Raw genomic sequence first — 24,847 nt, forward strand, 5'->3', positions numbered from 1 at the left:
GCTCACAGTCTAGAGGGGGAGACAGACATCAATACTAATAAATTAAATGATGGATTTGGACAAAAGTGGCGTGGGGCTGGGAAGGGGGAATGAATAAAGGGAGTGGGAGATGAGGAAAAGTGGGGCTGAGTCAGGGAAAACTTCTAATAGACACATTCCCTGCCCACGACGAGCTGACAGTCTAGAGGAGAGAGAGAGACATTCATATAAAGAAATAAATGACCAGATGTGGTGGATGTAAAATGGGGATTAAGACTGTGAGCCGTTGATAATAATAATAACAATAATGGCATTTATTAAGCACTTACTATGTGCAAAGCACTGTTCTAAGCGCTGGAGAGGTTACAAGGTGATCAGGTTGTCCCACGTGGGACTCACAGTCTTAATCCCATTTTACAGATGAGGGAACTGAGGCACAGAGAAATTAAGTGACTTGCCCAAAGTCACAAAGCTGACAATTGGTGGAGCGGGGATTTGAACCCGTGACTGCTGACTCCAAAGCCTGGGCTCTTTCCACTGAGCCTCGCTGCTTCTCTGAGCCATGCTGCCCTCCCCCTGTCTCCTCCCCGCTAGACTATGAACTTCCTGTGGGCAGGGAATGTCACTGTTTATTGTTGTACTGTGTACTTTCCCAAGCGCTTAGTACAGTGCTTTGCACACAGTAAGCGCTTAATAAACGCGATTGAATGAATGAATGAAAAAGTGGTGTGGGGCTGAGATGGGGGGATAAATTAAGGGGAGCAAGTCAGGGCGATGCAGAAGGGAGTGGGAGAAGACTAGCCTAAACTAGCACACACACACACACACACAAACACACACACACACCTCTCCTAACATACACCAACACATTCACCCCTGCTTGCCTATACCTGCATACAAAACAACAACAACAACAATGATGGCATTCATTAAGTGCTTACTATGCGCAAAGCACTGTTCTAAGCGCTGGGGGTGGGGGATACAAGGTGATCAGGTTGTCCCCCGTGGGGCTCACAGTCTCCATCCCCATTTGACAGATGAGGTCACTGAGGCCCAGAGAAGTGAAGTGACTTGCCCAAAGTCACACAGCTGACAAGTGGCGGAGCCGGAATTTGAACCCATGACCTCTGACTCCAAAGCCCGGGCTCTTTCCGCTGAGCCACGCTGCCATGCACCAGCAAATCCCCCACACATACACCTGCAAATAATAATAATAATAATGAACACATATCTGCACAAACTCCCCCACAGGCCCATGACCGTGAGCCCCACGTGGGACAGGGACTGTGTCCAACCTTATTTGCTTGAATCCACACCAGTATTTAGTTCAGTGCCTGGCATGTAGTAAGCGCTTAACAAATACCATAATAATAATTACTATTATTATTATTATTACTATACCTCCACATGTACACACAAGTGAATACCCACGTGAATCTTACCCACATACTCTTGCACTCTCCCTCCAGCCCATGCAGGACCGCTGCCCCTGGAACGTCCCCTCTCCCCCCATATAGTAGTAGTATATCGAACTTATCAAGCGCTTACTGTGTGCAGAGCACTGTACTGAGCATTTGGGAGAGTACAATATAATAATAATGGCATTTGTAAAGCGCTTACTATGTGCAAAGCACTGTTCTAAGCGCTGAATATAACAATAAACAGACACATTCCCTGCCCACAAGGAGCTGATAGTCTAGAGGGAAGGTGAAGGCTGTGAGCCCTTTGTGGGACAGGGACTGAAGCAGCGTGGCTCGGTGGAAAGAGCCCGGGCTTGGGAGTCAGAGGTCATGGGTTCTAATCCCGGCTCCGCCACATGTCTGCTGTGTGACCTTGGGCAAGTTACATAACTTCTCTGAGCCTCAGTTACCTCATCTGTAAAATGGGGATTAAGACTGTGAGCCCCACATGGGACAACCTCATCACCTTGTATCCCCCGGAGCACTTAGATCAGTCCTCTGCACATAGTAGGCACTTAACAAATGCCATTATTATTATTATTATTATTATTATTATTATTATTATCGTGCATCTACCCCAGCACTTAGAACAGTGCCTGGCACATAGTAAGTGCTTAACAACTACCACAGGAATTATGTTATTATTACGCTCACAGGAGCACAAATCCAACTCATTCATCCAGGCACTCACATATCCCCTATGTCGTCGACCCCTGGCCCATGTCCTCCCCCTGGCCTGGAATTCATTCATTCATTCAATCGTATTTATTGAGCACTTACTGTGTGCAGAGCACTGTACTAAGCGCTTGGGAAGTACAAGTTGGCAGCATACAGAGATAGTCCCTACCCAGCAGTGGGCTCACAGTCTAGGAATGCCCTCGCTCCGCACATCCGCCAAGCTAGCTCTCTTCCTCCCTTCAAAGCCCTACTGAGAACTCACCTCCTCCAGGAGGCCTTCCCACACTGAGCCCCCTCCTTCCTCTCCCCCTAATCCCCCTCCCCGTCCCCCTCGCCTTACCTCCTTCCCCTCCCACAGCACCTGTATTTATGTATATATGTTTGTACATATTTATTACTCTATTTATTTTACTTGTACATATCTATTCTATTTATTTTATTTGGTTTATATGTTTTGTTGTCTGTCTCCCCATTCTAGACTGTGAGCCCGCTGTTGGGTAGGGACCGTCTCTATATGTTGCACACTTGTACGTCCCAAGCGCTTAGTCCAGTGCTCTGCACACAGGAAGCGCTCAGTAAATACGATTGAATGAATGAATAGATGGCCAGGGCTCTAGTCATTGATTCAGTCATACTTATTGAGCGCTTACTGTGTGCAAAGCAGTGTACAGAACACATGGGAGAGGACAAGGCTACAACAAACTGAGGTCTCCCACCTGTTCGTGTCCCAGGGTGCCAACACACATCACTCCCTCACACACAAACACACACGCACACAAACACACACACTGGCTACATTGTCCTTGTAACTCAGAGGTCTAATGGGGCAGAGAATTTGGGGGGCGAGAAACTGGCATCAGTGCTTCTGGTGGTGTTGTTAGGGGGGGACCCCTTCCAGAACCGGGCATCTCCCCCTACCCCCCTACCTACCCACCCTTCAGAAAATCCCACTGGATGAGAAGCAGTGTGGCCTAGTGGTTAAAGTCTAGTCCTGGGAGTCGGAAGGTGTGGGCAAGGAAGGTGTCTGTTTATTGTTCATTCATTCATTCAATCGTATTTATTTAGCGCTTACTGTGTGCAGAGCACTGGACTAAGCGCTTGGGAAGTACAAGTCGGCAACATATAGAGCCCACTGTTGGGTAGGGACTGTCTCTATATGTTGCCAACTTGTATTTCCCAAGCGCTTAGTACAGTACTCTGCACACAGTAAGCGCTCAATAAATATGATTGATGATGATATAGAGACAGTCCCTACCCAACAAAGGGGCTCACAGTCTAGAAGGGGGAGACGGACAACAAAACAAAACATGTGGACAGGTGTCAAGTCGTCAGAACAAATAGAATTAAAGCTGAATGCACACCGTTAACAAAATAAATAGAATAGTAAATATGTACAAGTAAAATAGAGTAATAAATCTGTACAAACATACATACAGGTGCTGTGGGGAGGGGAAGGAGGTGGGGCAGGGAGGATGGGGAGGAGGTGAGGAAATGGGGGGCTCAGTGTGGGAAGGCCTCTTGGAGGAGGTGAGCTTTCAGTAGGGCTTTGAAGGGAGGAAGAGAGCTAGTTTGGCGGATGTGTGGAGGGAGGGCATTCCGGGCCAGGGGGAGGACGTGGGCTGGGGGACGACGGCGGGACAGGTGAGAACGAGGTACATTGAGGAGGTGAGCGGGTTATTGTTGTACCGTCCGCTCCCAAGCACGTAGTACAATGCTGTGCACACAGTAAGCGCTTGACTAATACGATCAAATGAATGAGCTGGGATCTAATCCCAGGTCCACCACTCATCTGCTGTGTGACCTCAGGCAAGTCACTTCCCTTCTCTGGGTCTCATCTGTAAAATGGGGTTGGAGAGGGTGAGCCCCATGTGGGACGCGGACTGTGTCTCAACTCGATTGGCTTGTATCTTCCCCAGCGCTTAGTACACATAGTAAGCGCATAACAAATATCACCATTCAGTCGTATTTATTGAGCTCTTACTTCGTGCAAAGCGCTGTACTAAGCGTACTTTACTATTATTACCTCCTGAACTGGGGGTGGGAGGGGCAGGGTGGGTGGAGGAGGTCTAAGGGAGCCCAGAAGAAGAATAATAATAATGATGGTGCCGCTTGTCTGTTGCGTGACCTTAGGCAAGTCACTTCTCTGGGCCTCAGTTCCCTCATCTGGAAAATGGGCATTGAGACTGCGAGCCCCAGGTGGCACAGGGACTGTGTCCGACCCGAATGGCTTGTATCCACCCCAGCGCTTAGTCCAGTTCCATGGCACGTAGTAATCGCTTAACAAATGCCATAATTATTATTGCATAATTAACCTATTGCATACCTAGAGAAGCAGCGTGGCTCAGTGGAAAGATCCCGGGCTTTGGAGTCAGAGGTCGTGGGTTCAAATCCCGGCTCCGCCAACTGTCAGCTGTGTGACTTTAGGCAAGTCACTTAACTTCTCTGTACCTCAGTTACCTCGTCTGTAAAATGGGGATTAAAATTGTGAGCCCCCTCCCCCTCCCGTGGGATAACCTGATCACCTTGTATCATCATCAATCATATTTATTGAGCACTTACTATGTGCAGAGCACTGTACTGAGCGCTTGGGAAGTACAAATTGGCAACATATAGAGACAGTCCCTACCCAACAGTGGGCTCACAATCTAAAAGGGGGAGACAGAGAACAAGACCAAACATACTAACAAAATAAAATAAGTAGAATAGATATGTACAAATAAAATAGAGTAATAAATATGTACAAACATATATACATATATACAGGTGCTGTGGGGAAGGGAAGGAGGTAAGATGGGGGGGATGGAGAGGGGGAGGAGGGGGAGAGGAAGGAAGGGGCTCAGTCTGTAACCTCCCCAGCGCTTAGAACAGTGCTTTGCACATAGTAAGCGCTTAACAAATACCATTATTGTTATTATTATTAAGCGCTTACTATATGCGAAGCACTGTTCTAAGCATGGGGAAGGAAGGGGAATGTTCTGGAGAGGAGGGGCAGGCTTCCGACTTGTGACTGGTTGGGGCGACATCACTAGGCAGGGCTGACATTGATCCCCGTGGAGTTTGGGGGTGGTGGGGTGTGCTTGCCTGCATCAGTGTGCAAGGAGAGAGTCGGGGGGATGGGGCCAAGAAGTGCTTTGGGGGTCAGAGCCGGGCACTGAGCACCAAAGAACCCTCCACTGGCAGTTGAGAAGCAGCGTGGCTCAGTGGAAAGAGCATGGGCTTGAGAGTCAGAGGTCATGGGTTCTAATCCCGACTCCGCCACTTGTCAGCTGTGTGACTTTAGGCAAGTCACTTCACTTCTCTGGGCCTCAGTGACCTCATCTGGAAAATGGGGATGAAGACGGTGAGCCCCACGTGGGACGACCTGATCACCTTGTATTCCCCCAGCGCTTAGAACAGTGCTTTGCACATAGTAAGCACTTAACAAATACTATTGTTGTTATTATTAGACCCCAGGGCCAGGGTTCGGGAGGAGGGGATGGAGGATGCGAGGCCCCTGGGGTTGGGAGAGGACGTGACGTAGGAGAAGAGAAGCAGTGTAAGGAAGCAGCGTGGCCTCGTGGAAACATCCCGGGCCTAGAAATCAGAGGTTGTGGGTTCCAATCCTGGCTCCACCACATGTCTGCTGGTGACCTAGAGCACGTTACTTTGCTTCTCTGGGCCTCGGTTCCCTCATCTGTAAAAAGGGAATTAATAATAATATTAGTAATGATGGCACTTATTAAGCGCTTACTATGTGCAAAGCACTGTTCTAAGTGCTGGGGAGGTTACAGGGTGATCAGGTTGTCCCACAGGGGGCTCCCAGTCTTAATCTCCATTTTACAGATGAGGGAACTGAGGCGCAGAGGAGCGAAGTGACTTGCCCAAAGTCACACAGCTGACAGTTGGCGGAGCTGGGATTTGAACCCATGACCTCTGACTTCAAAGCCCGGGCTCTTTCCACTGAGCCACGCTGCTTCTCAGATAAATCGAATGATAAATATATACATATGTACACAAGTGCTGTTGGGCGGGGAGGGGGGTAAAGCAGAGGGAGGGAGTCGAGGCGATGGGGAGGGCAGGAGGAGCAGAGGAAAAGGGGGGATAATAATTATGGTACTTGTTAGGTGCTTACTATGTGCCAAGCACTGTTCTAAGCACTGGGGGAGATACAAGGCAATCAGGTTGGATACAGTCCCTGCCCCACATGGGGCTCACAGTCTTAATCCCCATTTTACAGATGAGGAAACTGAGGCCTAGAGAAGTCAAGTGACTTGCCCAAGGTCACACAGCCGACATGCTGCGGAGCCGGGATTAGAACCCATGACCTTCTGATTCCCAGGCTTGGCCTCTAGCCACTACGCCATGCTCCATTCTAATCCCAACTCCGCCACTTGTCAGCTGTGTGACTTTAGGCAAGTCACTTCACTTCTCTGGGCCTCAGTGACCTCATCTGGAAAATGGGGATGAAGACGGTGAGCCCCACGTGGGACAACCTGATCACCTTGTATCCCCCCAGCACTTAGAACAGTGCTTTGCACATAGTAAGCACTTAACAAATATTATTATTATTATTATTATTATTATATTATTATTATTATTAGACCCCAGGGCCAGGGTTCGGGAGGAGGGGATGGAGGATGCGAGACCCCTGGGGTTGGGAGAGGACGTGACGTAGGAGAAGAGAAGCAGTGTAAGGAAGCAGCGTGGCCTAGTGGAAAGAGCTCGGGCCTGGAAATCAGAGGATGTGGGTTCCAATCCTGGCTCCACCACATGTCTGCTGGTGACCTAGAGCACATTACTTCGCTTCTCTGGGCCTCAGTTCCCTCATCTGTAAAAAGAGCATTAATAATAATATTAGGAATGATGGCATTTATTAAGCGCTTACTATGTGCAAAACCTGTTCTCCCCCTTTTAGACTGTGAGCCCACTGTTGGGTAGGGACTGTCTCTATATGTTGCCAATTTGTACTTCCCAAGCGCTTAGTACAGTGCTCTGCAAATAGTAAGCGCTCAATAAATACGATTGATGATGATGATGATGTTCTAAGCGCTGGGGAGGTTACAAGATGATCAGGTTGCCCCACGTGGGGCTCACAGTCTTAATGCCCATTTTACAGATGAGGGAACTGAGGCCCAGAGAAGTGAAGTGACTTGCCCAAAATCACACAGCTGACAAGTGGCGGAGCCGGGATTTGAACCCCTGACCTCTGACTCCAAAGCCCGGGATCTTTCCACTGAGCCACGCTGCTTCTCTGCGTTAAGGCATTAAGACAGTGAGCCCCATGAAAGACAGGGATTGTGTCCAACCTGATTAGCTTGTATCTACCCCAGTGTTTAGAACAGTGCTTGGCACATAGTAAGCACTTAACAAATGTCACAATTATTATCATTGTTACTGGGAGAGGAAGAGATCTCCAGGGGTGGGGGAGGACGTGATGTAGGAGAGGAAGAAGATGATGATAGTATTTGTTAATCGCTTACTATGTCCCAGGCACTGTTCTAAGCGCTGGAGAGGCTACAAGGTGATCAGGTTGGACAAAGTCCCTGTCCCACATGGGGCTTAAAGTCTTAGCCCCCTTTTTACAGATGAGGGAACTGGGACCCAGAGAAGGCAAGTAATTTGCCCAAGTTCACACTGCAGACAAGTGGGGGAAGGCAGGATTAGAACCCAGGTCCTTCTGACTCCCAAACCTGTGCTCTATTCACTAGGCCACGAGATCTCGGGGGTCGGGGGAGAACGCAGCATAGGAGAGGAAGAGAAGCAGCATGGCCTAGTGGCAGGAGTGTGGGCCCGGGTGTCAGAGGATGTGTGTTTCAATCCCGGCTCTACCACCGGTCTGCCGTGTGACCTTGGAGCAGTCACTTCCCTTCTCTGTGCCTCAATTTCCTCATCTGTAAAATGGGGATTAATCCTACACCCTCCTACTTTTACTGTGAGCCCCGTGTGATGATGATGATGATGGCATTTATTCATTCATTCATTCATTCATTCAATCGTATTTATTGAGCGCTTACTGTGTGCAGAGCACTGTACTAAGCGCTTGGGCAGTACAAGTTGGCAACATATAGAGATGGTCCCTACCCAACAGTGGGCTCACAGTCTAGAATAATTGTGGAGCGCTTACTCTGTGCAGAGCACTGTACTTAGCACTTGGGAGAGTAATAATAATAATGATGGCATTTGTTAAGCGCTTACTATGTGCAAAGCACCGTTCTAAGCTCTGGGGGGGATACAAGGTGATCAGGTTGTCCCACATGGGGCTCACAATCTTCATCCCCACTTTACAGATGAGGTCACTGAGGCCCAGAGAAGTGAAGTGACTTGCCCAAAATCACACAGCTGACAAGTGTCGGAGCCGGGATTTGAACCCATGACCTCCGACTCCAAAGCCTGGGCTCTTTCCACTGAGCCACGCTGCTTACAAAGGGATGAGGTTGTCCCCCGTGGGGCTCACAGTCTTCATCCCCCTTGTGCAAAGCACGGTTCTAAGCGCTGGGGAGGGTACAAGGTGATCAGGTTGGCCCACGGGGGGCTCACAGTCCCCATTTTACAGATGAGGTAACTGAGGCATAGAGAAGTTAAGTGACTTGCCCAAAGTCACACAGCTGACAAGTGGGGGACAGGGACTGTGTTTGAACTGAGGAGCTTATATCTACCCCAGTGCTTGGCACATAGGAAGTGCGTAACAAGTACCAAAATTGTTATTACTATTATTATTATTATAATGATATGAGATCTCTGGGGTTGGGGTCAGGCCTGGGGGAGCCTGCCCAGGCCCTCGGGTTATCTGTGGTCTGTCTGGTCTCCCCTTTCTCACACATGGGGGCCCCTCCTAGGGGCTCCCCTCCCCCACCCCACTATGGGAGGGGGCTTCAGGCCTGGAGTTGGACTATTCATCTGCATTGAGAAGCAGCATGACTCAGTGGAAAGAGCACGGGCTTTGGAGTCAGAAGTCGTGGGTTCAAATCCTGGCTCTGCCAACTGTCAGCTGTGTGACTTTGGGTAGGTCACTTAACTTCTCTGGGCCTCAGTTACTTCATCTGTAAAATGGGGATTAAAACTGTGAGCCCCCCCGTGGGACAGGCCACTGTTGGGTAGGGGCCGTCTCTATATGTTGCCAACTTGTACTTCCCAAGCGCTTAGTACAGTGTTCTGCACACAGTAAGCGCTCAATAAATACGATTGAATGAATGAACCTGGTCACCTTGTAACCTCCCCAGTGCTTAGAGCAGTGCTTTGCACATAGTAAGTGCTTAACAAATACCATTATTATTATTATTATCTCAACCACCAGGGAGAAGGGAGAAAAGTGTGGGGTGCAGAAGGCCCCCGGGGAGAACTGACTTGGCCTAATGGAAAGAGCCCGGACCTGGAAGGAATAATAATATTAATGGTATTTATTAAGTGTTTACTATGTGCCTGGCACTTTACTAAGTGCTGGGTTGGATACAAGCAAATCAAGTTGGACACAGTCCCTATCCCACATGGGGCTCACAGTCTCAATCCCTATTTTAAGATGAGGGAACTGAGTCCCAGAGAAGTGAACTGATTTGCCCAAAGTCACACGGCAGACAAGTGGCAGAGCCAGGGTCAAATCACCTCATTTCTCTGTGCTTCAGTTCCCTCCTCTATAAAATGGGGATGAAGACGATGAGCCCCCATGCGGGACAGGGACTGTGTCCGACTGAATTAGCTTGGATCTACCCCAGTGCCTAATACAGTGCCTGGCACGTAGTACGCACTTAAATACCATTTAAAAATAGAGTGACGTATCGGTGTGGGGCGGGAGTGGGAAATTTGAGCGCAGCCCCCGCTGGAGGGGTCCTGGCCAACCCCCCACCCCAACCCCATCCCAGCCACAGGGATTTGAAACCGGAAAACCTTCTTCTGGACGAGAAGAACAACATCCGAATAGCCGACTTTGGCATGGCCTCCCTGCAGGTCGGCGACAGCTTGTTGGAGACCAGCTGCGGGTGAGTCTTGGGGCGAGCCCCCCTGCCCCTGAGACACACACACACACACACACACACACACACACACACACACACACACACTAAGGACCGGGGCCCAGACGACCTGGGAGACGAGAAGGGCTGTGGAAACACCACCTGGCCGGAGGCAGGGGGATGGAAGGAATGACCTCGCAGAGGGTGGCGAGCCCCGGCGCCCCCTGGCGGCCGCCGTTGGGGGAGTTGGGTCCGTCCCAGCTCGCCGGCTCCCCCTGGCGGCCGCCGTTGGGGAGGTTGGGTCTGCCCCAGCTCGCCGGCTCCCCCTGGCGGCCGCCGTTGGGGAGGTTGGGTCTGCCCCAGCTCGCCGGCTCCCCCTGGCGGCCGCCGTTGGTGAGGTTGGGTCCGCCCCAGCTCGCCTGCTCCCCCTGGCGGCCGCCGTTGGAGGCGTTGGGTCCGCCCCAGCTCGCGGGCTCCCCCTGGGGACCGCACCCCTTCCGACGCCCGGTCCGTGCTCCCGGCTGCGACTCATTCATTCATTCAGTTACTTCAATTGTATTGATTGAGCGCTTACTGTGTGCAGAGCACTGGACTAATCAATCAATCAATCAATCAATCGTATTTATTGAGCGCTTACTGTGTGCAGAGCACTGTACCAAGCGCTTGGGAAGGACAAGTTGGCAACACATAGAGACGGTCCCTACCCAACAGTGGGCTCACAATCTGGAAGGGGGAGACAGAGAACAAAACAAAACATATCAACAAAATAAAATAAATAGAATAGATATGTACAAGTGAAATAAATAGAGTAATAAATACGTACAAACATATATACATATATACAGGAGCTGTGGGGAAGGGAAGGAGGTAAGGCGGGGGGGATGGAGAGGGGGAGGAGGGGGAGAGGAAGGAGGGGGCTCAGTCTGGGGAGGCCTCTTGGAGGAGGTGAGCTCTCAGTAGGGCCTTGGACTAAGCGCTTGGAAAGTCCAATTCAGCAACAGGGACAATCCCCGCCCACAACGGGGTCACAGTCTAGAAGGGGGGAGAGGGACAACAATACAAGTAAACAGGCATCAATAGCATCAATATAAATAGACTGCATTCATTCATTCATTCATTCAATCGCATTTATTGAGCGCTTACTGTGTGCAGAGCACTGTACTAAGCGCTTGGGAAGTACAAATTGGCAGCATATAGAGACGGCCCCTACCCAACAACGGGCTCACAGTCTAGAAGGGGGAGACAGACAACAATTATAGATATATAGATAGAATTATAGGTTTATACACATCATTAATATAAACAAATAGAATTATCGATTTATACATAAAATCACAAGTGCTGTGGATCGGGAAGGAGGGGTGGAGCAAAGGGAGGGAGTCGGGGCGAAGGGGGGAGCAGAGGAAAAGGGGGGCTTAGTCTGGGAAGGCCTCCTGGAGGAGGAGAGCCTTCAGTAGGGCTCAGAAGGGGGGGAAGTGTGATTGTTTGACTCGCCGCCCCCCTCGTGTCGCCCCCGGGCAGGGGCGGGAGGGGCGAAGGGCAGAGGCCGCTGCCACCCCCCTCCCTCCCCACGGAGGACGTGCTGTCCTGCTGTCCGCCCGGGGGCTGGACTGGGCCGGGGGGGGGGGCTACCGGGGTCCCCCAGGTGCCCCCAATCCCCCATCCCTCCTCCCCATCTCCTTCCCCTCTTTTCCCCATCCCTCCCTCCTTTCCCCGCCCCTTCTCCTCCTCCCCTCATCCTTCCCTTCCTCCTCCCTCCTCCCCTTTCTCTTCCCCCTTCTCCCTCCTCCCCATCTCTCCTTCCCCCTCCCTCTCTCCTCCCTCTTCCCCATCTCTCCTTCCCCTTCTCCCTCTCCTCCTTCTCCTTCTCCCTCCCTTTCCCTCCCTCCTCTTTTCTCTTCCCCTTCTCGATCCTTCCCCTCTTTTCCCTCCCCCTCCCCCTCTCCTCCCCATCTCTCCTTCCCCTCTTTCCCCCTCCCTCCCTTTCTCCTCCCTCCTCTCCGTTTCTCCTTCCCCTCCCCTCCTTCCCCTTTCCCCTCCCTCTTTCCCTTTCTCCTTCCGTCATCCCTCCCGTCCTTCCTCCATCTCTCCTCCTTCGCCCCTTTCCCCTTCCCTTCCGCCCACCTTTCCTCCCCATACCTCCTCTCCCACCCCTCCTTCCCCGTTCTCTCTTTCTCCTCCCCATCCATCCCTCCTTTCCCCTCCCTTCCTCCCTCCCTCTTCTCCTCCACCCCTTCCTCCTTCCCCATCCCTCCTTCCCTCTTTCCTCCCTTTCTCCTTCCCCTCCTCCTCCATCCCTCCCCTCCCCACTCCTCCTTCCCCCAGCCGCTCATCCTCCATCCATCCATCCATCCATCCATCCATCCATCCATCCATCATCCATCCATCCACCCATCCCTCCTTCCCCTCCCCCACCCGTCTCCTCCCCAGAGGGGTCCCGGGGGCTGCCCCGGCCCTCTGACCCTTGGCCTTCGCCCCGCAGGTCGCCCCATTACGCCTGTCCGGAGGTGATCCGGGTAAGTCCAGCCGCCCCCTCCCCGATTTCCCCGCCCTGACCTCCCCCCACCCTCGGAGTTACATACGGTCCGGGTTGGTGGGACTCCCCCGGGGGGCGGAGGGGAGGGGAGGGGAGGGGAGGGGGTCTCTGGCATCACTAGCCCCCTGACCCCTGACCCCTGACCCTTCTGCCTCCCCTTACCCCCCACCCCGCGTCGTGGAGCAGGGAGAGAAATACGACGGGAGGAAAGCAGACGTGTGGAGTTGTGGAGTCATCCTGTTTGCGCTGTTGGTGGTGAGTCTGCCCAAGGCCCCCCGGGACCCCCGGGACCAGGGGACCCTCCCAGGGAAGGGGCGGGGAGGGCCTTCAGACCCTCTTGTTTCACCAACACGTGAGGAGTCACGCACAGTAAACTAATCAGTCAATCCAATTTACTGAGCACTTACTGTGTGTAGAACACCATACTAAGCGCTTGGGAGAGTCCAGTAAAACAAAAGTATAACAATATAACAGACACAGTCACTGTCCACAATGAGCACACACACACACACACACACACACACGGACTTCTAATCTACTGTGTGCGCCACCTGTCAGCTGTGTGACTTTGGGCAAGTCACTTAACTTCTCTGTGCCTCAGTTCCCTCATCTGTAAAATGGGGATGAAGACTGTGAGCCCCCCGTGGGACAACCTGATCACCTTGTAACCTCCCCAGGGCTTAGAACAGTGCTTTGCACATAGTAAGCGCTTAATAAATGCCATCATTATTATTATTATTATTATAGTACTGTGCTGAGCACTTGGGAGAGGACAATAATAATAATACTAATGGCATTTATTAAGCGCTTACTATGTGCAAAGCACTGTTCTAAGCGCTGGGGAGGTTACAAGGTGATCAGGTTGTCCCAAAGGGGGCTTACAGTCTTAATCCCCATTTTACAGATGAGGTCACTGAGGCCCAGAGAAGTTAAGTGACTTGCCCAATGTCACACAGCTGACAATTGGCGGAGCCGGGATTTGAATAGACTTAGTAGACCCGGTACCTGTTCTCAAAGAGCTTATAATAATTATGGCACTTGTTAAGCACGTACTATGTGCCAGGCACTGTACTAGGCACTGGGGTGGATTCATTCAATCGTATTTCATTCAATCGTATTTATTGAGCACTTACGGTGTGCAGAGCACTGTACTAAGCGCTTGGGAAGTACAAGTCAGCAACATATAGAGACGGTCCCTACCCAACAGCGGGCTCACAGTCTAGAAGGGGGAGACAGACAACAAAACAAAACATTAACAGACATGTGGCAGCTCCAGGATTAGAACCCAGGTCCTTCTGATGCCCAGACCCGTGCCCTTTCCACTAGGCTATTAGAGAGGCAGCATGGCCTAGTGACTAGAACCCAAGCCTGGGAGTCGGAAGGTCGTGAGTTCTACTCCTGGCTCTGCCACTTGGCTGCTGTGTGACCTTAGGCAAGCCACTTCACTTCTCTGTGCCTCAGTTACCTCATCTGGAAAACGGGGATTAATAATAATAATAATAATGGTATTTGTTAAGCGTTTACTTAACAGTGTCAAGCACTGTTCTAAGCACTAAGGGAGATATAAGAATCAGGTTATCCCATGGGGGGCTCACAGTCTTAATCCCCATTTTACAGATGAGGTACCTGAGGCACAGAGAAGTTAAGTGACTTGCCCAAAGTCACACAGCTGGTAAGTAGCGGAACCAGGATTAGAACCCACGACCTCTGACTCAAGCCCGGGCTCTTTCCACTAAGCCATGCTGCTTCTCAAGGCTGTGAGCCAAGCACATCGGGTTGGACTCGGTCCCTGTCCCACGTGGGGCTCACAGTCTCAATCCCCATTTTCCAGATGAGGGAACTGAGACCCAGAGAAGTGAAGTGACTTGCCCAAGGTCATGCAGCAGACAAGTGGAGGATCTGGGATTAGAACTAATGACCTTCTGACTCGTAGGCCCGGGCTCTATCCACTATGCCATGCTGCTTCCCAATAATCTAGTGGGGGAGGCAGACATTAAAATGCCATCTTGTACTTCCCAAGCACTTAGTACAGTGCTCTGCACACAGTAAGTGCTCAATAAATACGATTGAATGAATGAATAAATGAATGAATGAATTACAGATAGGGGAAGTAAGATATGTAATAATAATAGTAATTATGTACTTGTTAAGCACTTACTATGTGCCAAGCACTGTTCTAAGTACTGGGGTAGATCCAAGTCTATCAGGTTGGCGGTATATAAGTGTTGTGGGGCTCAGAAAGGAAATAGTGGGGAAATGAGAGGTTAATCAGGGAAGGTTTCTTGGAGGAGACATGAGTTTAGTAGGACTTAGAAGAGGGAAAGAGTAGTGGTCTTTCATCCCAAAGAGTGGAAATGTCGGGTGAAGAAATGAGAAATTAAACAAGGAAGGTCTCTCAGAGATCATTCATTGTCGTATTTATTGAGTGCTTACTATGTGCGGAGCACTGTACTAGGCGCTTGGGAAGTATAAGTTGGCAACATATAGAGACGGTCCCTACCCAACAACGGGCTCACAGTCTAGAAGGGGGAGACAGACAACAAAACAAAACATCAGGAAGTGACTTGCCCAAGGTCACATAGCAGACAAGGGGAAGGGAGGGTCAGGCAGGAGGCCATGAGCAAGAGGGAGGGGAAAACAAGGCCTGGGGAGTAAGTTGGATTTAAGTGAGAGGAGAGAGCTGGGGCGGGCAGGGAGGAGAAAAGGGGATAAGGAGAAAGACTGAGTGCCTTAAAGCCAGATGTTAAGATGTGGGCATGAACTGTTGGATGGTGGGAGCCAGAGAAAGACCAAGGATACAACAAACAGGAAGAGGTTGGGATAAATGTATTTTTCACTTGTCTTCCCCATTAGAGGGAATGGGTCACTTAGTTCTTCGGTACTTCCCAAATGCCTAGTACAGTGATCAGTAGCAAGCTGTCTTCACTTCCTCTCCTCCAATTCTCTTCTTGACCCCCTCCAATTCGGCTTCCATCCCCTTTACTCCACGGAAACCGCCCCCTCAAAGGTCACCAGTGTTTTCCGCCTTGCCAAATCCAATGGCCTCTACTCCCTCCTCATCCTCCTCCAGCCGTCAGCTACCTTCCATACTGTGGGCCACCCCCTTCTGGAAATTCATTCATTCATTCAATCGTATTTATTGAGCGCTTACTGTGTGCAGAGCACTGTACTAAGCGCTTGGGAAATGTTATCCTACCTCGGCTTCACTGACTCTGCCTCTTCTGGTTCTCCCCCTATCTCTCTGGGCGCTCACTCTCAGTCTCTTTTGTGGGCCCCTCTTCAGCCTCCCAAACCCTAACTGGGGGTGTCCCTCAAGGTTCAGTTCTGGGTCCCCTTCTCTTCTCCATCTACACCCACTCCCTTGGAGAACTCATTCACTCCCATGGCTTCAACTACCACATCTATGCGGGTGATTCCCAAATCTCCCTCTCCAGCCCTGATCTCTCTCCCTCTCTGCTGTCTCTCATTTCCTCCTGCCTTCGAGACATCTCGACTTGGATGTCCCGCCGACACCTTGAACTTGACATTTTCCAAAACAGAACTCATCTTCCCTCAAACCCTGTCATCCCCGTGACTTTCCCATCACTGTAGATGGTCGCACCATCCTTCCTGTCTCAGAAGCCCATAACCTTGGCGTTACCCTCGACTCATATCTCTCATTCAACCCATATATTCAATGTCACCAAATCCTGTTGGTTCAACCTTCACAATATTGTTAAAATCTGCCCTTTCTTCTCCGTCTAAACTGCTGCCATGTTAATCCAAGCACTTATCCTCTCCCGCCTTGATTACTGCCTCAACCTCCTCATTGACCTCCCTGACTTCTGCCTCTCACACTCCACTTTACTTCATCCTATTACCCAGATTGTTTTTCTACAAAAACATTAAATTCACATCTCCCCACTCCTCGAGAACCTCCAGTGATTGCCCATCCACCTCCGCAGCAAATAGAAATTTTTCACCATCGGCTTTAAAGTCCTCCATCCTCTTGCCCCCTCCTATCTCACCTCGCTGCTCTCCTACTACAACCCAGCCCGCACACTTCCCTCCTCTTAATTCCATCGTACTCACTCTATTTTGATCTCATTCATTCATTCAATCGTATTTATTGAGCGCTTACTGTATGCAGAGCCTCATAGCACTTACTTACATATCCATCTCTATGTACATATAGAGAAGCAGCATGGTCTATTCATTCATTCATTCAATTGTATTTATTGAGCACTTAGTGTGTGCAGAGCACTGTACTAAGCGCTTGGGAAGTACAAGTCTAGTGGATAGAGCAATGAGCCTGGAAGTCAGAAGGACCTGGATTCTAATCCCGGCTCTGACACTTGTCTGCTGAGTGACCTTGGGCAAGTCACTTCACTTCTCTGGGCCTCAGTTCCCTCATCCGTAAATAATAATAATAATGACATTTATTAAGCGCTTACTATGTGCAAAGCACTGTTCTAAGTGCTGGGGAGGTTACAAGGTGATCAGGTTGTCCCATGGGGGGCTTACAGTCTTAATCCCCATTTTCCAGATGAGGTAACTGAGGCACAGAGAAGTGAAGTGACTTGCCCAAAGTCACACAGCTGATAATTAGCGGAGCCGGGATTTGAACCCATGACCTCTGACTCCAAAGCCCATGCTCTTTTCCACTGAGCTGATGAAGACCGTGAGCCCTACATGTCAAACCCGATTAGCCTGTATCTACCACAGCACTTAAAACAGTGCCTGGCACATAGTAAGTGCTTAACAATTACCGCAGTTGTTATTATTCATTCGTTCATTCGATCGTATTTATTGAGTGCTTACTATGTGCAAAGAACTGTACTAAGCACTTGGAAAGTACAATTTGTCAACATAGAGAGTCTCGACCGAGCAATGGGCTCACAGTCTAGAAGTGGGGAGACAGACAACAAAACAGAACAAACCAAATCGGCATCAATAGCATCAATATAAATAAATAGAATTATAGATATATACACATCATTAACAAAATAAATAGAATAATAAATATGTACATATATACACAAGTGCTGTGGGGCGGGGGGTAGAGTGAAGGGAGGGAATAGGGGTGATGGGAAGGGGAGGAGGAGCAGAGGAAAAGGGGGTCTCAATCTGGGAAGGCCTCCTGGAGGAGGAGACCTTTCAGTAGGGCTTTGAAGGGGGGAAGAGAGCTAGTTTGGCAAGAGAAGCAGCGTGGCTCAGTGGAAAGAGCGCGGGCTTGGGAGTCGGAGGTCATGAGTTCGAATCCTGCCTCCCCCACATGTCTGCTGTGTGACCTTGGGCAAGTCACTTCACTTCTCTGTGCCTCAGTTCCCTCACCTGTAAAATGGGGATTAAGACTGTGAGCCCCGCATGGGACAACCTCATCTCTTTGTGTTCCCCCCAGCGCTTAGAACAGTGCTTTGCACATAGTAAGCGCTTAAAAAATACCAACATTATTATTATTATTATTATGTGAGGAGGGAGGGCATTCTCGGTCAGAGGTAGAACGTGGGCCAGGGGTCGACGGCGGGACAGGCGAGAACGAGGCCCAGTGAGGAGGTGAGCGGCGGCAGAGGAGCGGAGGGTGCGGGCTGGGCTGGAGAAGGAGAGGAGGGAGGTGAAGTAAAATAATAATAATAATAATAATTGGCATTTGTTAAGCACTTACTATGTGCAAAGCACTGTTCTAAGCGCTGGGGAGGATACAGGGTGATCAGGTTGTCCCACGTGGGGCTCACAACCTTAATCCCCATTTTACAGATGAGGTCACTGAGGCCCAGAGAAGTTAAGTGACTTGCCCAAGATCACACAGCGGACATGTGGCGGAGTCAGAATTCGAACCCATGACCTCTGACTCCAAAGCCCGTGCTCTTTCCACTGAGCCCCGCTGCTTCTCTACTGAGCCACGCTGCTTCTCTTATAAATACGTACAAACATATATACATATATACAGGTGCTGTGGGAAAGGGATGGAGAGGGGAAGGAGGGGGAGAGGAAAGAGGGGGCGCAGTCTGGGAAGGCCTCCTACGTGGGGCTCACAGTCTTCATCCCCATTTTACAGATGAGGTAACTGAGACTCAGAGAAGTTAGGTGACTTGCCCGAGGTCACACAGCAGACATGTGGCGGAGTCGGTATTCGAACCCCTGACCTCTGACTCCAAAGCCTGTGCTCTTTCCACTGAGCCACGCCACGCTGTAAAAGGGGGCAAGGGGATGGACAGCTTTGAAGTCAATAGTGAGGAGTGTTTGCTTCATATGACGATTGATAAACAGCCACTGGAGACTTTTGAGGAGGGGGGTGACATACCCATTATTATTATTATCATTATTACCCATCCTATATTTATCCATATTAATGTCTGTCTCCCCCTCTAGACTTTAAGCTTGTTGTGAGCAGGTAATGTGTCAACCAATTCCTAAACACTTAGAGAAGCACGTGGCTTAGTGGACAGAGCCCAGGCTTGGGAGTCAGAGGACATGGGTTCTAATCCTGGCTCCGCCACTTATCTGCTGTGTGACCTTGGGCAAGCCACTTAACTTCTCTGTGCCTCAGTTACCTCATCTGTAAAATGGGGATGAAGACTGTGAGCCCCATGTGGGACAACCTGATTATAGAGAAGCAGCGTGGCTCAGTGGAAAGAGCCCGGGCTTTGGAGTCAGAGGTCATGGGCTCGAATCCCAACTTCGCCACATGTCTGCTGTGTGATCTTGGGCAAGTCACTTAACTTCTCTGGGCCTCAGTGACCTCATCTGTAAAATGGGGATTAAGACTGTGAGCCCCACGTGGGACAACCTGATCACCCTGTATCCTCCCCAGCACTTAGAACAGTGCTTTGCACATAGTGAGCGCTTAATCAATGCCAATTATTATTATTATTATATTATTATTACCTTATATTTACCCCAGCGCTTAGAACAGTGCCTGGCACATAGTAAGCACTTAACAAATACTATAATTAATAGTAGTAGTAGTAGTACAATCCTCAGCACATAGTAAGCATTAGTAAATATGAATCATCATCATCAATCGTATTTATTGAGCGCTTACTGTGTGCAGAGCACTGTACTAAGCGCTTGGGAAGTACAAGTTGGCAACATATAGAGACAGTCCCTACCCAACAGTGGGCTCACAGTCTAAAAGGGGGAGACAGAGAACAAAACCAAACATACTAACAAAATAAAATAAATAGAATAGATATGTACAAGGAAAATAAATAAATAAATAGAGTAATAAATATGTACAAACATATATACATATATACAGGTGCTGTGGGGAAGGGAAGGAGGTAAGATGCGGGGGATGGAGAGGGGGATGATGGGGAGAGGAAGGAAGGGGCTCAGTCTGCTAATGAGTTGATTGATAAGTGGATGTCCAGTAATAATAATAATAATGACAGTATTTGTTAACCGCTTACTGTGTGCCAAGCACTGTTCTAAGCACTGCTGCTACTACAACTATTGCTACCACCATCACAAGGACATACATGTAACAATTACCTGCCTTTGTCCCTAGACAGTGTAACTTGATGACTTCTTGGGTGCATTTCCTGGAAGAGAACAGACATCTCTAGGGTTGCAAAACTGCTATAATGACCCTCCTCGCCACTGGCTTTAAAGCCCTCAGTCCCCTCGCCCCCTCCTACCTCCACTTGCTACTCTCTTATTACAACCCAGCCCACACACTTTGCTCCTCTAACGCCGACTTTCTCCCTGTGCTTCAATCTCATCCATCTCGCCCCCGACCTCTCGCCCACGTCCTGCCTCTGGCCTGGAACGCCCTCCCTCCTCAAATCCGACAGACAGTGACTCTCCCCCCACTCTTCAAAGCCTTATTGCAGTGCTCTGCACACAGTAAATGCTCAATAAATACAATTGATTGATTATTGAAGGCCCATCTCCTCCAAGAGGCCTTCCCCGACTAAGCCCCCCTTTCCCCTTCTCCCACTCCTTTCTGCATCGCCCTGACTCGCTCCCTTTATTCATCCCCCCTCCCAGCCCCACATCACTTATGTCCACCACAACTGTCATTTATTGATTTATATTAATACCCGTCTCCCCCTCTAGACCGTAAGCTCCTTGTGGGCAGGGAAGGTGTCTACCACCTACTTGTAGAGAAGTAGCATGGCTCAGTGGTAAGAGCACGGGCTTTGGAGCCAGAGGTCATGGGTTCGAATCCCAGCTCCGCCACGTCTGCTGTGTGACCTTGGGCAAGTCACTTAACTTCTCTGAGCCTCAGTTACCTCATCTGTAAAATGGGGATTGCTTGTGAGCCCCATGTGGGACAACCTGATCACCTTGTATTCCCCAGCGCTTAGAACAGTGCTTTGCACATAGTAAGCGCTTAATAAATGCCATTATTATTATTATTACCAACTCTGTTTTCTTGTCCTCTCCCAAGCGCTCGGCACAGCGCTCTACACCCAGTAAGAGCTCAATAAATAGGATTGATCGATTAATCGTTGAATTGATCGGAAGCTCCTGGAGGGCAGGGAGAGTGTCCGTTTCACGGCTCTCAGTACCGGGCTGCCCGGGGGCCCAGCAGGGAGGGTTGATGCTCCGCGCGTGTCCCGCCTTACAGGGGGCACTGCCCTTCGACGACGACAACCTGCGACAGCTCCTGGAGAAGGTGAAGAGAGGCGTCTTCCACATGCCCCATTTCATCCCCCCCGACTGCCAAAATCTGCTGCGGGGCATGATTGAGGTGGATTCATCCAAGCGGCTCACGGTGAGGACCCCTCCCCTATCTCTCTCACCCCCCCAACACACACACCTCATCCCCTTCCTCTCCCCTCAGCTGCCACTGGTCAAGCCCTCATTCATTTATTCATTCATTCAATCACATTTATATTGTATATACTCTGATTCTATTTATTTATAATGATGCTACTGATGCCTGTCTACTTGTTTTGATGTCTTTCTCCCCCCACAAAGCCCTACTGAGAGCTCACCTCCTCCAGGAGGCCTTCCTAACCCCCTCACCCTACCTCCTTCCCCTCCGCACAGCACTTGTACATATTTGTACAGATCTATTACTCTATTTATTTTACTTGTACATATTTACTATTCTATTTATTTTGTTAATGATGTGCATATAGCTATAATTCTATTTGTTCTGACTATTTTGACACCTGTCTACAGGTTTTGTTTTGTTGTCTGTCTCCCCCTTCTAGCCCGTTGTTGGGTAGGGACCACTACAGGTTGCCGACTTGTACTTCCCAAGCGCTTAGTACAGTGCTGTGCATCATCATCATCATCAATCGTATTTATTGAGCGCTTACTATGTGCTGAGCACTATACTAAGCGCTTGGGAAGTACAAATTGGCAACATATAGAGACAGTCCCTACCCAACAGTAAGCACTCAATAAATATGATTCAATGAATGAATGAATAAGCCCGTTGTGGGCAGGGATTGTCTCTGTTGCTGAATTGTATTTCCCAAGTGCTTAGTACGGTGCTGTGCACACAGTAAGCGCTCAATAAATACGATTGAATGAATGAATGAATTTACTGAGCACTTGTGTGCAGAGCATTCATTCAGTCGGTCGTATTTATTGAGCGCTTTCTGCGTGCAGAGCACCATACTAAGCGCTTGGGAGAGTACAGCATAAAAATAGACACGTTCACTGTACTAAGCGCTTGGGAGAGTAAAACAAAATAGACAAAAATCCCTGTCCACAATGAGCTTACGTCTTCTTCTACTCCCTTCTGCATCGCCTGACTTGTTCCCTTTTTTGATCCCCACTTCCAGCCCCACACCACTTTTGCCCCTGTCTGTCATTTATTACTTTCTAGTAATGTCTGCCTCCCTTTCTAGACTGGAAGCTTGTTGTGGGCAGGGAATAGTGTCTGTACTCTCCTTAGTGCTCAGTACAGTGCTTTGCACACAGTAAGTGCTTAATAATGCTACTGAATGACTGAATGATTGTCAGACGGGTCGGAGCACATGTGTGCCCAGTGTGCGTGAGTAGAGAAGCAGCGTGGCTCAGTGGAAAGAGCACGGGCTTTGGAGTCAGAGGTTATGGGTTCAAATTCCAGCTCTGACAATTGTCAGCTGTGTGACTTTGGGCAAGTCTCTTCACTCCTCTGGGCCTGAGTTACCTCATCTGTAAAATGGGATTAAGACTGTGAGCCCCTGTGGGACAACCTGATCACCTTGTAACCTTCCCAGCACTTAGAACAGTGCTGTGCACTTAGAACAGTGCTGTGCACTTAGTAAGCACTTAATAAATTCTATTATTATTATTATTATTATTATTATTATTATTATTATTATTTGCATGCCCTCCCTTCTCCAATGCCAACCCTAACTCAGCCCAACCCAGGTCCCTCGCCGGGCCCCAGCTTTGCCCACTGTCTCTCATGGCGTACCTGCCCCCTTCCTTCCCCCCTCTCCCCGACTGCTACCCAATCAGAGCCAGAGCCCCTTTTACCTTCTCTGGGCCTCAGTTTCCTCATCTGTAAAATGGGGATTCAACACCCATTCTTCTTCCTACCTAGAAGGTGAGCCCCATGGGAGACAGGGTGGTGTAATAAATAAGCAGCATGGCCTCAGTGGTCAGAGCCTGGGTCTGAGAATCGGAAGGATCTGGGTTCTAATCCCGGCCCTGCCACATGTCTGCTTAGAGAAGCAGCGTGGCTCAGTGGAAAGAGCCCGGGCTTTGGAGTCAGAGGTTGTGGGTTCAAATCCCAGCTCTGCCACTTGTCAGCTGGGTGACTTTGGGCAAGTCACTTCACTTCTCTGGGCCTCAGTTACCTCACCTGTAAAAATGGGGATTAAAACTGTGAGCCCCCCGTGGGACAACCTGATCACCTTGTAACCTCCCAGCGCTTAGAACAGTGCTTTGCACATAGTAAGCGCTTAACAAATACCATCATTATTATTATTATTATGTCTGCTGGGTGACCTTGGGCGAGTCACTTCGCTTCTCTGGGCCTCAGTTCCCTCATCTGTAAAACAGGGATGAGAGTGTGAGTTCCATTTGGGACACAGACTGCATCTAATCTGCCTAATCTGATCTGATTAACTTGTATCATACCCAGCAGTTAAAAGAGTGGCACACAGTAAGCACTCAACAACAAGTACCATTATTATTGTTATGAATATTATTATTATTATTAATCCTTAGCTCCTCTTGCCCCCGGGCCTTGACTTCTGCTTTCATTCATTCATTCAATCATATTTATTGAGTGATTACTGTGTGCAGAGCACTGTACTAAGCACTTGGGAGAGGTCAATGGAATAATATTCAATCGTATGGATTGTGCTCATTCATTCATTCATTCAATCGTATTTAGTGAGTGCTTACTGTGTGCAGAGCACTGGACTAAGCACTTGGGAAGTACAAGTCGGCAACATATAAAGACAGTCCCTACCCAACAAAGGGGCTCACAGTCTAGAAGGGGGAGACAGACAACAAAACAAAACATGTGGACAGGTGTCAAGTCATCGAACAAATAGAATGAAAGCTAAATCCACATCATTAACAAAATAAATAGAATAGTAAATATGTACAAGTAAAATAAATAGAGTAATAAATCTGTACAAACATATATACAGGTGCTGTATGAAGCGCTTGGGAGAGGATGGTATAAAAATATAACGGACACATTCCCTGCTCACAACAAGCTTCCAGTCTAGTGGGGGAGGCAGACATTAATGCTTTCCATCTGTCTGAATGAATGAAGAATTAATTCCTCTGTACTTACTCCCCTTTCTCTTTCCTTGTAGCTAGAAAACATTCAGAAACACATATGGTACATGTAAGTAGCTTCCTCACCGACCCCCACTGTCGTGTCTGGCGGGGGTGGGGAGGTCCAGGGTCCCCCAGGCAGCTGGTCATCATCATCATCATCACCATCAATCGTATTTATTGAGCGCTTACTGTGTGCAGAGCACTGTACTAAGCGCTTGGGAAGTACAAGTTAGCAACCTATGGAGACAGTCACTACCCAACAGTGGGCTTACAGTCTAAAAGGGTCACGCTGGCATGGGGTGGGAAATGCTCCGGCCAGGCCATGAGGTGGGCATCGCGGGGGTCTCACCCGGTTGCGGTCACCACCACCCCGTCAGGGCTGCTGCCAGTCCTCAGGGCAAAGGGGCCCGGTGCCCGGCATTGACAGGGACCTTAGGGCGCCAGCTGGGCAACTCTTCCCAAGCGCTCACAAGCTCCTCTGCCTCCCACCCTCTAAATACGGGAGTCCCTTAAGGATCAATCAATCAATCAATCGTATTTATTGAGCGCTTACTATGTGCAGAGCACTGTACTAAGCGCTTGGGAAGTACAAATTGGCA

The 24,847-nt window shown here is 49.5% G+C and overlaps 1 protein-coding gene across 13 annotated transcripts in view; it reads left to right on the plus strand.

Annotated features, from left to right (window-relative positions):
* The window catches only part of BRSK2 (BR serine/threonine kinase 2), a 250,755-nt gene that overhangs the window by 163,076 nt on the left and 62,832 nt on the right, over positions 1-24,847 (plus strand). For all 13 annotated transcript variants that reach the window (XR_005455664.1, XR_005455666.1, XR_005455667.1 and 10 more), the window contains exons 5-9: positions 9,953-10,069; positions 12,525-12,558; positions 12,765-12,833; positions 21,133-21,279; positions 24,284-24,315. Coding sequence is in view for 9 of the 13 variants with exons in the window: in XM_038764291.1 (XP_038620219.1) it covers positions 9,953-10,069; positions 12,525-12,558; positions 12,765-12,833; positions 21,133-21,279; positions 24,284-24,315 (399 nt within the window). In the remaining 4 variants the exon portion in view is untranslated. The remainder of the gene's footprint in view (positions 1-9,952; positions 10,070-12,524; positions 12,559-12,764; positions 12,834-21,132; positions 21,280-24,283; positions 24,316-24,847) is intronic.

Source organism: Tachyglossus aculeatus, chromosome 22 (assembly GCF_015852505.1).
Source record: "Tachyglossus aculeatus isolate mTacAcu1 chromosome 22, mTacAcu1.pri, whole genome shotgun sequence".
In the NCBI taxonomy this organism is placed as follows: domain Eukaryota; kingdom Metazoa; phylum Chordata; class Mammalia; order Monotremata; family Tachyglossidae; genus Tachyglossus; species Tachyglossus aculeatus.